Source organism: Rhinoderma darwinii, chromosome 4, assembly GCF_050947455.1.
Source record: "Rhinoderma darwinii isolate aRhiDar2 chromosome 4, aRhiDar2.hap1, whole genome shotgun sequence".
Classification (NCBI taxonomy): Eukaryota; Metazoa; Chordata; class Amphibia; order Anura; family Rhinodermatidae; genus Rhinoderma; species Rhinoderma darwinii.
The window spans coordinates 336,780,429-336,796,573 of record NC_134690.1 but is presented as its reverse complement, the minus strand read 5'-3'; the positions used below and the strand labels follow the sequence as shown (position 1 = coordinate 336,796,573).

The window sequence follows — 16,145 nt, the reverse complement described above, 5'->3', positions numbered from 1 at the left end:
AATAGAATCCCTATAAAGCCAAAAAGTCGAAGCATAAATGTGATCTAGTCATAGGTCACATCTGCACAGGCTTGTCATATTATTCCCTCTACCGTTTCCTGCTCGACGTGCCTTTTGAAATCTATTAGTGTTAATGCTATCGCGTTTTACAAATATTTCACGTGTTGTGACTTGTGTAGACATTTTTGAAGCCATAGATCATTGCTTTATTAACCTTGTCATAAAGTGAACAAATTCTAATTATTTCACTTGTCTGACATTATAGCTGTGTATTAACCAGGGTTCTTTCCAGCCGCAACCTTTGCTATTTTATTTAGGTTTTTATTTTTTTTTTATTTTTTTTTCCAATCCCTCCATGCACATACTTTAACAACCTTTCGTTTCGTGTCCTGGCCACTGCTTAGCCCAACAAAAATCTTGGATAATGACCCGCAATAAACGAAAATGTGTATTGTGTAAGGGGACATAATGCAGAACTAGTTTTAAAGAAACACTTTGAATGTACTAATGGGCAACTTCTGAGGAATGGGGGTGGAAAAGTAGGAGATGCAATGGGGAAGGAAAGAGGGTATAAGAAATAAACGAAAAACAGGAGGCTGATCTAAAGGGATTGTCCCCTTTATATCACATTTTTACCTACGTTGATCTTGTACGACGGGAAAGCTATGGACGTTTCCATACAGCTCATTTAGCTCTACAGAGGCTAAAAGTGTCTGCGGAAAAATAAAATAAAATGGAGTAGCATAGTAGACTATGCAATTCTATCCCGCAGAGTCCAGCAAAAAAATAAAAACTTTTTTTGTGGTAGATAAGGTCGCGAGGAGTCCTTCCATGTGTTTATGCTCCACCAACTCATCTCGATACGTGTAGTGAAGGTTCATGTGAATGGGGCCTGAGACAAAATCCTCACGTACTACTAAATGAGTATACGAGTGTAAAATATGCTTCAATGTGTAGTCAACCCAAGGGACCCAGGTGTTCTATAATTACTGTCCATTTTAACAAATACAATGTAAAGAATCTCATTGTAATGCCATAAATACATGTAATACTCTGGATGTACTTACATCCTTTATGCTGGTGAGTCGGAGTGACGGCGCAAGGAAGAGCGGATAACTGCTAATGAGGGTGCTAGCGTTGTCCTGCAGCGCTCCTCATTAAAAGGACTACTGGAGACTTCCGGTTAAGGTCACGTGATAACCATATGTGAACAGTTGCGTCAGGACCTTTCCCAGGACCAGGGACTCTTAATGCTCTGCCCGGGGACTGTGGACCTGGAGAAGCATCGGACGTCGTTTACCATTTATATATCTGTCAGAAGTTTCCCCAGGTCAGTGTTCCTGGGCAGTGCATAAGAATTCAGAGAAAGGAAGCTCACCCCTGATTCTCTGTCTAGGGGCTCCAGCTGTGGCAGTAGCTAATGGAGGCCTACACAGTGGGTTAGATTTCAGATTTCCTTCGGAGGTATACGTAGAGGGTCCTCCCGACTTATACTTCCGATGTTCACCGTTCTGTGTGGTATTGCTGCTTAGCCCCATTCACTTAATTGAAGCTGAGCTGGAATACCAGATATAACCTATGAACAGGTGTGGCGCTGTTTTTGGATGAAGGCAGCCATGTTGTTCTAAACCTGGATAAATCCTTTTACTTAGATCTCCATGCGGGCCAAGCTGTGGAAGTGCCACTGGAACATGGCACAAATCAAGTTAGTAAGGAACCAGTAAATGACCAGGCAGAGAATTATGACTAATGCTACCAGGGCAATTGGGGCATTTAAAGTGTATCTGTCAGCTGAATATGCTGCCCTATGTATGGACTATATTCATGAGGGGGAGCGCTCCCCCCGCCTCTCTGCGTTGACTGACAGGCTGCTGTCAGTCACCACAGAGAGGGGTGGGAGAGTGCTCCCTTAATAAATACAGCGGACACATAACTATGTGGCCGCTGTATTCTTTCAGCACTCCTATAAGCCAATCGGCAAACTTTTTTTTTTTTTTTTTTCCTGTGCCATTTTAGCTTATAAAGGTATTTGACCTGTAGCGGTATGCTGCCACCATATAGGGAAGCGTATTAAGCTGACAGATTAACCGAATTCAAACAGTAGACAATACATTTTCAAACAATTTATGCTAATCTAATTGTCTACCTGATATACACCATATGAACAAAAGTATTGTGACACCTTCACATTAGACCCACACGAGTTCTATTGACATCCCGTTCTAAATCTGTAAGCATTAGTATGGAGTTGCCCCCCCCCCCCACCCCCCTTGCAGCTAAAACAGCTTCCACTCTTCTTGGAAGCCGTTCTACAAGATTTTGGCGTGTCTTTGGAAATCTTTGCTCCTTTTTATCCAGAAGAGCATTTGTGAGGTCAGAGTACATCGGGTTCGATGGGGGTCAGGGCTCTGTGCGGGCCAGTAGAGTTCTTCAACAGCAAACTCACCCAACCATGCCTTTATGGACCGTGCTTTGTTCCTTTGGGCAGTCATGCTGGAACAGAATAGGGCCTTCTGAAAACGGTTCCCACAAAGTTGGAGGCCTTCAATTGTCCAAAGTCTTATGGTATCCTGAAGCATTACGATTTTCCTTTGCTAAAACTAAGGGGCTTAGGCCAACCCCGGAAAAACATCCCCATAGTTTTATCCCTTCTCTACCAAACTACAGTTGGCACAATGCAGTCAGGGAGGTCATGTTCTCCTGGCATTCGCCAAACATCAGACTGCCAGATAGAGAAGCGTGATTAGTCACTCCGCAAAACACATTTCCAGAGTCCAGTGGCTTTACATCACTACGTCCAACTTTTGGCATTGTGCTTGTTGATGTAAGGCTTGCATCTAACTGTTCAGCCAGGAAAACCCATGCCATGAACCTCCTGGTGCACCGTTCTTGTGTGGATGTTAATGTCAGGAGGTTTGGAACTCTGCAGTTAGTGTCAGCAGAGCGTTGGTGACTCTTATGCACTATGCACCTCCGCACTTAGAGACACCGCTCTGTAACTTTGTCTCCACTTCTTGGCTGAGTTGCTGTCGTTCCTAAACGCTTTTCACTTTGCAAAAATGCCATTCACAGTTGATCGTGGACCTCGGAGGGAAGAAATTTCACAAACTGACTTGTTGTAACGGTGGTTGCACTACCATGCTGGAATTCAGTGAGCTCTTTAGAACGACCCACTTTTTTTTTACAAATGTTTGTAAAGGCAGACTGCATGGCTTTTTTTTCCTTTTTTTTTTCTTTCTCTTCTATACGTCTGCGGCAGTGAATACGTCTGAATGAAACACCTGAATTGAAAGATTAAGAGGTGAATCTCAATACTTCTGCCCATTATAGTGTAGATCAACTTTTCTAATTTACTTACTGTTAAAATTTGGTGTTTATCCATTAAAATTTTCTGTGAAGTTACTGCCACTAAGTGTCTCCCTTCCTGTAATCTGCTCTCCACACCCTGTCAAGCAAAGTCCATCCCTAGTTGCAAAGCAGAGGAGATGGACTACAGAAAGTGGGGGGGGGGGGGTGTCTCTTCACTGCCCGCCCATATATGTCTATGGAGAGGGTGTAGAGTGAGACAATGTTGCTGCTGCCCATAGAAGTCTATGGAGAGGCTAGGGGGAGGAGGAGCAGAGTGAGACACTGACAGATGTGCTGGAGATTCCTGGTAAGTTTCATCTCACCCCAGTTCTGTATTCTCACATATACTGCTAATCACTTCTGTATAATCTCCTTCGTGCTGCTGCAGCTTTTCACCCACTAGCTCAGAGGAAACTGAGAATTAGCGAGAGAGAGCCTGCAGAAGGGAAAGCTGCTAAAATAAAAAATAATGCAGAATACAAGTCGTGTAATGACCAGATGGTTATTCCTCATGTACACACATGACCGCTTATTCTGAAGTCACCTGAAAGCTAGGCACGCTTTAAAGGCCCATAAGTAAGTCATGTTAGGAGTGTCCAGGCTTTAAGGACTGCATGAAGTAGAGCGGACAACAGAAAATGCTGTAATTTATTAACTCTATATAATGAGCCAAAAAAGTTTCTCCAGCGTCTATACCAGGGGTTTCAAACTCGGCCGGGTAAGTGGGCCACATATAGAAAAAATGGGAAATTGATGGGTCGCATTACTTTCAAATTTTGATACAATACAAAATTGTTAATCAATTAGTTATTTGATCTACTTTAATACTACTACATTACTATAATAATACCGCTACATTTAAAATTTGAGATTTCTCCATGTGCTTATTTCAACAATCCAGTTTTCCAGTTTGTGTCACTAAATGCAGTCCGGCGGCTCAGATGGCAGTGTTTGGCAGACACATGTCAAGATTGGGCAGACCCTTTTTAGATAGTGCCGCAGTGCCCTCGGTGGATGCTGTCGCAGTGATGTCAGGGGCAACCCCAGAGCTGGAGTACTGGGCAGAGCGCTAGTAGGCTCTTCCTGGGACTCCAGCTGTGCTCCTGACATCACTGGGACTCCTGCTCTGGGGAAGCCCCTGACATCATTGTCGATGTATGGACAGCGATGTCAGAGGCTTCCCCAGAGTCCCGGAGCAGAGCTGATACTAGCGCTCTGCCCGGGTCTCCGCTCTGGGGAAGCCCCAGACATCGCTGTTCATATGTGGACAGCGATGTCAGGGAATTCCAGAGTCTATACTAGCGGCTCTGTGTCCCACGGGCCGCAGATGGCAGCCGCATGCGGGCCGCGTGCTTGAGACCCCTGGTCTATACTTTACCTTAGTGAGTGTTTGATATTAATATATACAGTAATATATATCTGGACACTCAGGTTGATTTGTGTATATCCTGAATCCTCCCTTTTGCAACTAGATCTGATGGTGAATATAATTTTTTTTGTTTTAGGGGTTTGAGTAGCTGCAACCTGACTTACTTGTGAAGGCAACTGCAACTTTATCTTATATATAAAGCTCAGTTATTGGGTCACTGTTAATGACCATCTCCTTTTGTGGTGTGAAAGAGCATGTTTGAAAATCACAATACCTGCTGGGCACGGAGGTTAGAGCGCTTACTGAAAATGGAGTGCTGTCCAGCAATATATAAATCCAGAAGGGAGTGACTTAATTCATTTTTTTTTGCAATCTAAAATTAAAGGTGTTAACCTGAAAATTTTCAACCATGAAATAAAACATTTCATATAACGAAGCACTAATTTCTTCATGCTATATATCTAGGCATGCATGATCTAAAGTTATTATTTTTTCTACAGTTAAAGGGTAACTAAACTTTCAGAAAACTTCTGACCTGTCATAGTGACATGTCAGAAGTTTTGATCGGTGGGGATCAGAGCACTGAGACTCCCACTGATTGCTAAAACGAAGCTGCAGAAGCGTTCGGGTGAGCGCTGAGCCACTTCGTTAAAATCGGCTTTCCAAGAAAAGCAGATCAGAAACGGTCTACGTGCCCATGGACTTTCTTTTGAGTTCGTACACTGTTACATCAGCTTTCCGAGAAAAGCCGATCAGCAACCAAGCGGCTCAGCGCTCACCCGACCGCTTCTGCCGCATCATTTTAGCGATCAGTGGGGGTCTCCGTTCTCGGATCTCCAAAGATTAAAACTTCTGACATGTCACTATGATATGCCAGAAGTTTTCTGAACGTTTATTTCGTCTTTTAAAGACTATGTACACCTTTTTGAAATCCTTTTTTTGTGTGTGTTGCCACTTTTTTAAAATATTTTTTATTAAAAAATATTACTTTTTGAGATACTGTTTTGTATCCTGTATACAGAGTAGCTATATCTTGCACTGAGACCTGAACTCGTCAGATCAGCAGCACTAACTGGTTTAGCTATAGCGGGTCCTGCGCGTCTGACACGCAGGATCCACCTGTTATCGTTGTTATGAACATAGCTGTAATTGATAACAGGTGGATCCTGCGTGTCAGCCGCTGACCTGACTGATTCAGGTCTCAGCACTAAATACAGCTGCTCTGTATACGGAATACAAAGCAGCTGTATCTCAAAAAGTAAAAATAATTTTTAATAACTTATTTAGAAAGTTGCATCAAACACACTGGTAGACCTTTTTATTTTAAAAAAATATATATATATTTCAAATGTGTACATAGCCTTTAAGAAAAACATATTTTTGTCTTTTATATTAGTGATTGTATTCCTTTAGGGAAATTGCAATTGGAATTCACAAATCCTTTGCACAAATCAAAGGAACTATCTCATGAGTTATCTACTGCAATGGCAAAGTATTTAAGGAATGTAGCTTGAATGGGGCCTGTGTAAACACACAAAGCTTCTTGCTTCCAAAGCGAAGCTTAAAATTAGATCGTACATTTCATTTTTGCCAGATATTGCTACAAAATGAGGTTCACACATTTGACATTCATTCACTTCCTGCTAGAAATGTCTTTTGAAGTTTGTGTGGAAGACTTTGATATTAAAATAAATTTTATTTGTTTGTGTTCTACTTATTTTTTTTTTTCTTACATCTACTTCTCTATGGGGACTGCCATTTTTTTCCCATCTCTGTATGTGTCGATGAACGACACATACAGAGATGGAATACGGCACATACGTCCCCATAGAGAATGCGAACGGGAGCCGTTCCATTCACTGGAGCATACGCAGTCTGTGTGGGAGTGGTGCATGCGCCGCTCCCACGCAGACCAAAACGAAGCTCGGTAGAGTGAAATCCGGCACCATTTTCATGTGGAGTGGAAGCCGCTGCCGGACAGTAAGAGGACGACTTCCGGCCGCGGCTTCCGGCATATGTTCAAGGAAGCGAAGACGCAAGGAATAGGAGCGGAGGCGGCAGGAGCAGGTAATTTGTGTATGTGATGTGTGTATTATGTTCGTGTATGTTCGTGTTATACTGTCTGATTACCACTGTATCTAATCCTCCTACACTGCATTCGCTCAGAAAATGGCGGCACACAGTGTAGGAGGTTTGAAGATTCAACCCCCTCCTTCTCTTGGCACTAGCCAGAATAAGGGAGGGGGGAATTGTGTGAGGACACTAGAGGGAATGTGTCTACCCCAAATTTGCAGCATAAAGCAATGAGGTTGATTTACCACATTGACTATGCTGCAATTTTGGGAACTGCTCCCTCTAGTGACCAGCACATGGAAATGTTATAAATTATAATCTAATTTATAATATTTCCTGACTTGTGAAAAAATTAAAAAATGTGAAATCACTTAAATAATTGTTTAACTAAAAAAAAAAAGATTTCTAGCGACACATTCCCTTTAAGATTTTTCATGGTCTAGGAAACAATAAGGTGTAATAAGCCATTAGGGATAAGGAATGTAGGGTAAAGTCATTATCTTAGGGGAGTGGTCCTTTTAATATATAATATACCACTTCGGAATAAGGACTTAAACAATAACTTTGCATTTTTATGGAAAAAAAATTGATCCTGAAAACCTAATTGCTTACTGCGGACATGTAGTTTAGGAAGAAATTTTTAAGTGTCGGGCTCTGTTTATATTTATATTTATATTTATTTATATATATATATATATATATATATATATATATATATATATAATCTGCTTCGGGCTTTTATTATGTAACAGATACCAATGGACCCTAGTGACGTCGTGGTGTTGGTGGTTTTGATGGCAAGAGCATTGCATGCTGCGCTATTCTTGTTTTCAAATCTGACGGGATTGACAACAGAACCTCCGACGCCAATGTGAATAGACCCGTAACTAATATATATATATATATATATATATATATATGTATGTATGTGTGTATATATATATATATATATATATATATATACACATTAGACAAAATTCCAATAATCTGGAATCATAGGGATTGCTGGCTTGCCAAGGAGCTTGATTATCCAATATTACCGGAACCATGGTGTCTCGCAATGAATTTCACCGCACATTCACTCTAGCAGCGATGCATATACTGTACAGTAGCAGTCTATTCTCATGCCGGGGGTTGCATCCAGACCTTTGCATTTGGTCATCCAGATTCCACCAAGGAGCTTCAATCTGACAATGTGATCACTGGACTAAAAAAAAAGTTGGGGGATTATTGGACTACATCTTAAATCCAATGGTTTGGTTGACTTTAAACAACAATTGATGGGTGGTAAAACTGGCATTACGCTTATATAAATAGAAAATGTACGTATATAGCAAAGGGTAGTCTGTGACCCTGGAATTTGTTTTTCCTTGTAAGGCCTTATTCACACGACCGGGTCCGAGTGTCGGCCGATAAAAACGGCTGTTTTGGGCCGTTTTTCCCGGCCGTTTTGCATCTATTCCAGGCCGTGTTGCCGTTTTTAATGGCCGATTTTGACCCATTTTGCATCCGTTTTTTTTTCCCTGTCCGTTTTTAAAATCGGATGAATTTCATTTGTACATTTTTTGCCACACTTACCTCTGTCGATAATGCCACACACTGTCCTCTGTAGATAATGCCACACACTGTCCTCTGTAGATAATGCCACACACTGTCCTCTGTAGATAATGCCACACACTGTCCTCTGTAGATAATGCCACACACTGTCCTCTGTAGATAATGCCACACACTGCCCTCTGTAGATAATGCCACACACTGCCCTCTGTAGATAATGCCACACACTGTCCCCCCCCCCTGTAGATAATGCCACACACTGTCCCCCCCCCCCCCTGTAGATAATGCCACACACTGTCCCCCCCTGTAGATAATGCCACACACTGTCCCCCCCTGTAGATAATGCCACACACTGTCCCCCCCCCTGTAGATAATGCCACACACTGTCCCCCCCCTGTAGATAATGCCACACACTGTCCCCCCCCTGTAGATAATGCCACACACTGTCCCCCCCCCCTGTAGATAATGCCACACACTGTCCCCCCCCTGTAGATAATGCGCCACACTGCCCCCCCTGTAGATAATGCCACACACTGCCCCCCCTGTAGATAATGCCACACACTGCCCCCCCCCTGTAGATAATGCCACACACTGCCCCCCCTGTAGATAATGCCACACTGCCTCCCCCCCCACCCGTAGATGGCACCCCCCCCTACCTGTCTGTAAATAGCGCCACCGTTCCAGGAGAAGTCCCTGACTTTAATGTTCATATATGGACAGTGAAGGCAGGGACTTCTGAAACAGAGTCCCCAATCCCCGGCCACAGCGTTGCCGAACCTGTGGCCGGGGATTGGGGATTCCGCACCTACAGGGAGCAAAAAAATACCCTCCTCCTCCTCACATGCACTTCGCACTGTGAGGAGGAGGAGAGTGAGCGAGCGACGGTAGACATGGCCGTCACTCGGGACACATTCCAGTGATAGTCGTGTATTACCCGGCCCCATAGGCATCTATGGGGGCCGGGAGAATGGCCGGGTTGTCAAAAAATTGGTCGTGTGAATAGCCCCATTACGAGTCTATTGTTTCTACTGCGGCTGTGTGATGGCCGTTTTATGAACAGCCGTAACACAGCCGGGAAACCCTGTCGTGTGAATAAGGTCTTAGAATCAGGAGATATTTGGTTCTCTCCTATTCTGTGCCTGAAGGATCTGAATAGTTCACCACTGTACTGGGAGACTTGTTGTTGAGCATTGTCCCCCATCTACAATGTATTTATCTTGCCTAGATGTATGACGTCATGGCATGAATTTGAAATGCCATATTGTTTTAGTGGCAGAGTGCCCTTCTGAGGTAGGATGGTGTTGCTTGTCCCAAGATCTTTCATTTGCATGTTTCAATTCACTTATTTTTTAAGTAATTGGCAAGGTTTGTGATGCACTTTAGAAAATGAAATTGTTTATGGAGCACAAACCATCGCATAGGACTGTTTTCTGTCATTTACAGTCATTTTAATGGACTTTTTGGCTGCTCGTCTGTGCCACAGTCACCGGTGCTCCAAATGTCTTATTATTATTAAAAGAAGTGAAAGACCTAATTTTATTTGTTTTTAGTACTGTCTCCATGCAGCCCTGGGGTCCTGCGTTTTAAAGGTTTTAACTATTCGTGCAGATTATGGTTGTACAATGCATCGAAACAGCGATACTATTTCGATGCTGTGCACCCTCAAAAGGTTCAATACTGCAAATTCAGCTATTTCGATACTAATGCGGCGACACATGCACTGAAGTAACAGAACATGGCACGTACGCTGCACAGCTCGCCTATGTTCTCTATCTTCAGTGCCTGCCGCTCATAAATGTGGCGCCATCCGCATCACCACATACTGATCGCGTGGGAACAAGTGTGCCGCGTGTTTAGGAGCATGGCAATTGCTGTATTACATAGCCGCAGCCCCGCTCTAACGGCGGCGATCAGAGAAACCGCTGATTTCCGCCGTTATCCCCTTTAATGCCGCGATCGTTGACTGCATCATTCAAAAGGAAAATGAGAAGGGGGGAGAAATACCTGATATGGTGACACAGCCCAGGGTCCATTGAAGGACCCCAGGGCTGCCTGACCATATTTCCTGTTAGGGCATGCTTAGGTACGCCCTAACAACTGCACGTACACTATCAGAACACAGGCTAAAGTACTGGCATGTAGCTAAATTTGAAAAATAAAGTAAAATGAATTGAAAAAAGTAATGTAGTAGTAATAGTAAAAATAAGAAAAAAATGTAAGTAATGTTTTGGCTTTGTCCGGCAAAGCTTGCATTTCGCATAGATAATATAAATACACTCTGTAAATGTGCACACCCCTATAAGTGATCTTCAAAACTCCATCATTTTGGCTTCTCTGGGTGTTTGTGGGAAAACTTAAATAGAGAAATATGTCATCTTCTTAATTGTCAATTCACATATAGTTTTTTGGCACTGATTTTGACGCGAAAAACAGCGTCTGAATGAGCGGCAAGAAATTCCCCAAATCACCCCCCATTCATTTCATGCGTGTTTTTTCTTTTGTTCCTTTCTTGGGGGCGCTTGTGCGGAACAAAAACGGCTTGCTCGTTCTTCAAGCGGTTTCCGCCCCTGACCTGCCATTGAAATAAATGGGTGGCAGAAATGACCTGCAGCGCTAATGTTTTTTTGTTTTTCTTTTGGGGGGGGGGGGGGTTTACGTTCGCTTTAATGGCATAAAAAAAAATACTCAACACAAAAAAAAAAAGTAGCAAACAGTGCTGGCAATTCAAAATCTGTCTCAAAATTCCTTAAGGAATTTTTAAGGCAGATTTTTTTTTTTTTTTCTGCTTGTTAATCTGTGTAAACTAGGCCTACAAAATCGTTAAAGCGGATCTGTCATTAGTTTAGTAATGCCCAATCTGCTAACTAATCTAAAAGGTGTGGTCACTGATAATTTCAGTGAAAATTGTCCTAAATTCGTTTATTTTAAGTTATGTGCTTCTCTAAATATGCGAGTGAGGCTATACTAGCCAAAGGGGCGTTACGCTGGTCTTTCTCTGTGGGCGGTCTTTGTGTTGTCTGTATGACTCTGTCCATTCAGGGTCACACATCTTCTCTCCTTCCCTGCACAGCGTGATCTCTGCTTCAATCGCGAGGTCCCTGCATCGACGGTCTCATCCAGGGAGTGTTTCTGGGTATGAGCTGAGGCGATGTGTTGAAGGAGCTGCGGCCAGAAGTCTAAACACAGCGGGATCTCGCGATTGATGGGAAGGGGAGAACCCTCTTTAGGACTTCTTGAAGAATCATCGTAAGAACCCTGGTTGACAAAGTGTTCCACACAACTACTAATGACAAATATGCATAGAAATGTCTGTAGGTTATCTGAACTGGAGATAAAGTAGTAACAATGGGGGCAGACTATTTTTTGGGGCTTCTTGTCAGTACTCCAATTGAAAAACACTAAAGTCAGCTGCTCCCTAGTCTGGGATGTTTTACAACCAGTAACCATGAAAACAATGACATTCCTGTAAACTGGAATCCAGTAATCCATTTTCATCACAGATCTGCATTATAATCAAAAGATTGAGAACAGTCTGAGTAAAGGCCATTTTACACGTTCCAGATCATTGCCAAGTGTGAACAGGGCGACGATGAGCCAACGAATGAGCAAACGCTTGTTCGCCGGCTGATTGTATCGTTTATTCTTCAATCTATATTATCGTTGTCGGCAGCACATCTCTCTGTGTAAACAGGGAGATGTGCTGCTGACGTGATAGAAATGTACGAGGACGAGCAATTGTCATAACGATCACTCAACCCCATACATTACTGATCATTGTGAAAGTCGCAAACTAGCGCCAATCAACGAGCTGTCTCGCTTATCGCTTGTTTACACAGTCCATGTCGGGCCGCGTAAGATGACACTAAGGATATGTTCACATCGCATTTATTTGCCTATGTATGACATATACGCCATGAAAAGCTCCCGACGTATACGTTAAACCTAGACTGACGGATGCCCTAACTGTGACACCTTTCACCATAGACTATAATGGTATACGTTAAACGGTTACGTCATGAGCATTAATGACGTATCTGTTAAAGGCATACCATTATAGTCTATAGGTGGCGATTTCCACTGTTAGACATTTAGAGTAACTTTACTGACGTTCAGGCCTAAGCGTGGTGTGAACTAGGCCTAAATTGTGATTTCAGAAGTAAAAACTGATACCAACAGATTTTGTAATAAGCAGGTTTTTGTTTTTTTTTGACCGATAATCTAGAATTACTGATAATATGGTCCCAGTGATGCTGAATTGAATTTTATGTTAAAATCCACCGTATAACAAAGGTAGGTGAGCTAGAGGTTGTGTCCTTTTTTAAGTTTCAAGTGGAAATGAATAAAAATGTGTAGTGTTCTTCACCAGTATTTATTTTACATTCCTAAATTCTGTATTTTTGTCATACAGGCTCAGATAGCATTCCTTCAAGGTGAAAGGAAAGGACAAGAGAACCTAAAGAAAGATCTAGTCAGGCGAATAAAGATGTTGGAATACGCTTTAAAGCAAGAAAGGTACGTACCATCGCTGGGTGTAGCTGCAGAATACATGGCACTGGTGCTGAACAATGACTCCTGTCAGCGGTTGTCAAACTTGTCTTTGTCTTGAACAACTGGTTTCCTGTAGACAATAACCTGTTCCTTCCTTCACCTGTGATCCTGGGGTGGAACTTTACAATCCTAGTCTTGTGTAATGTCAATAATAGAAGATGCCATATTGATATTGTCCTAATGGGATTCTATTTAAAATTCTCTTTCTGCATCATAAATGGTCCCCGTTACCTACTCTCGGTGTCTTTGTCAGCAGCACAGTCTGCGTTTCGTTGTACATCACCTGAACAATGCCTCTGCTGTAGAATTGTTGATTCTCAAGGACGGGGGCACTTGTGATCTGCTCTCACCATCCCACATGCTGGCGCCGGTCCATAGTAATAAGCTCAGAGTTTTTTCACAGGCTATATGCTAAATATTGTGCCGATATAAAGGTGGTGTTCTTTAATACTTATTGTCCTGGCACAGTCCTGCTCCTGAGCCGCAGGGTCTTCATTCTTTTATGAAGTGAGGTCTGACAGATCCTCCGTACAGTAGTTGCTGCTACTCTCACCTGTTACAGCTCTCTTCATTTGGAACACCTATTGCAACAGTCAATGCGAGAACATGGTTCAAGGAGTACAGGCTGTTTACGGGTGGTGGCATCTACAGGCATGCGGTGACCAGTTTGTTTCCTCTGTTAATATTCGGGGTTATCCTTTAAAATATCCGCTGCTTGTAAAGCTGCCCATACAATAGAGATGTCCCCGACTTCCCCATAAACTTGCATGCTTGTGTAGGCCGCCTGCGTGTGTATAGGGAGAAAATAGTCGGTCGTACATTTTGTAGCGCTGATCTTTCAAGAGAATATAGGATTAAACGTGATCAAAAGCAGCATTTCCGATACTTATCCCCCTCCCCCCAACATCCGACATCGGGGTACCTTGGTCAGTTTTAAAGGAAGCTATTCCAATGGTAACCTTACTTTAGCGAGTTGCCTATAATGTGTTAATAGTTCTGTAAAATTAACATTTCGAATTTGTTTGCACAGGGCAGTTTTGTGTTTAATTTTTTTGGGCCAGACCCAGAAGTGGATCCAAAAAAAGTGTGTACTTTTCCTAATACGGCTATTTTTGGCTTTGAGGGGAAAAGCCCCACAAACTATGCTACTTGATTAAATACAACCCCTGTATCTTAAAGTGGAGTTAGGGTCCCACAGCTTGAGATATTGGGGACCAAACAGACAGCATGGATTTTGCTTTGCACAGGCTCTATGTATGCGGCTTTTGCGCATATCACTATATGTAGATCTGCAGAGGACAGGGTATGGGTGAGCAAAATACATGTTGCCCGCAGAGTTCTGCCCCTTGAGATAACGATGGGGGTCACTATAGAACATAAAACCTTTTAAAGGGGTTTTCTAGGAATGTTAATATGTACCTTAATTCTGTGCTGTACCTGTCCCACTGCTTCAAGCCATTTCCCAATCCTCTTGGTTATACTTTGTGATAAAGTTAGGTTCATAAGATATCCTGTCACGAGATCGCGGCAGCCAATCACTGCCCTATGCATGGACGTCCGCATCATCACATCATTACATACAGATGATAAACAGTAAGGACTGGGGATTGGCAGGGCATGCACAGGAACTCTATAGAATTCCTAAGAAAAGCCTATTACATTTTTTGATCTCCAGTTTTAGACGTCGGAAAATTCAGGGAAACCCCTTTATTACCACAGAGCCCCACCAAGGTTTATTGGCACTTCCTTCCCTCCTCAGTATATTATGATATCGATGACTATGAAAATGATGGACAGAAACTCATCGCAATATTTCTGCTTTTGCTTAGGCTTTAGCGCATCAATTGTGGTGATTTCACCTTTTTTAGATAGGAGGTAAATAATGAAAAAAACACTTGAGATCTTCCCATGTGGGGTTGATCTGCTACTGGAGTGCGGGCTGCATTAAGAGACTTCTTAACTGACCATGGCAATTGTTAGCCGCGGCGCAATGATGTGCCTGTGGGGACAATGGAGTAATAATGAGAGCATATCAGGATGATTGTGCGTGCGTGCGTGCGTGCGCGTGTGTGTGCGCGATATGTATGCAAAAATACATCTCCTATTCTCCTCTTCTCTAGAGCAAAATATCACAAGCTGAAGTACGGCACGGAGTTAAATCAGGGAGACATGAAGCCACCAAATTATGATTCTGGTAAGATTCCTGCTCATCTTTCTGCCTACACAATTCCTTTACATAGTGCGATGTCATTATTTTTTTTTATCTAGAATTTACGGCATGAGGTCAACTTTTGGATTGTGAATTAAGCTTTAATGTGCATTATAGAAAGAAACCAGAATGGACCACAAGTTTTTATATTAAATATCAGAATATAAATTATTGTACAAAGCTTACATTCTGATGTCCAAGCCTGACCACTTGACAGAGATGAGTGGCACTACTTATCCCCCCTCCCCCCCCATCTCTCCCTGTCTGACTGGAATTTAGTACTATATATATATATAATTTTTTTTTATTTATTTTGTGCGTGCATCTGTAGCAGTCCGCAATTACGGAAGCATTGCTATGCGACGCCAGTGGATTTACCCTAGACGACTCCTTTTTTTTTTTTTTTTTTTTAGTAGATCCGTATACAGACCGTATTTACGGACACGCTTCCATATAGGCAGACCATTTATGGAGGGATGAAATGTATGGTCGTGTGCTTTGGGCCTGAGGACTCATGCACACGGCCGCGTCCGTAATCACGGGCCACGACTGCGGGCACAGCCGACGGGCGTGGACAGCCTTCCGCATTCTCGGCCTGTGCTCCCATACAAAGTATGGGAGCACAGCCCGTAAAATGCAAAAGAATGGGCATGTCCTATCTTTTTCGGAACACTTCTACGGCCCGGACACCTGTAAATATACAGGAAGCTGTCCGTGGTCAATAGAAGTGAATTGGACCGTAATTACGGACAATTTTTCGCGTCATGTGCATGGGGCCTTATTTTACGTATTGCATTTGTGAATGGGCAGTCAATAAGGACCCATGCGTACGACCATATTTTTCATCCATCCGTAAATACGGATTCATAGTCCTTTTATAGTCATCCGCATATACGGAGGGGTGTCCGTAAATACAGTCCGTAGTGCATCAGTAATTCATCCGTATTTACGGATCCACAAAAAAGCAGGGGGAAATCTAGGGTAATCCCCTGGTGTCACATAGCAACGCTTCCGTAATTATGAACGGCTACGGATGCACATCCA

At 42.8% G+C, this 16,145-nt stretch overlaps 1 protein-coding gene across 3 annotated transcripts in view; it reads left to right on the top strand.

The window, feature by feature from the left end:
* STRN (striatin) overlaps positions 1-16,145 on the top strand; it is a 90,883-nt gene that overhangs the window by 31,262 nt on the left and 43,476 nt on the right. For all 3 annotated transcript variants that reach the window (XM_075862851.1, XM_075862854.1, XM_075862853.1), the window contains exons 2-3: positions 12,753-12,856; positions 15,013-15,086. In XM_075862851.1, the coding sequence (XP_075718966.1) occupies positions 12,753-12,856; positions 15,013-15,086 (178 nt within the window). The remainder of the gene's footprint in view (positions 1-12,752; positions 12,857-15,012; positions 15,087-16,145) is intronic.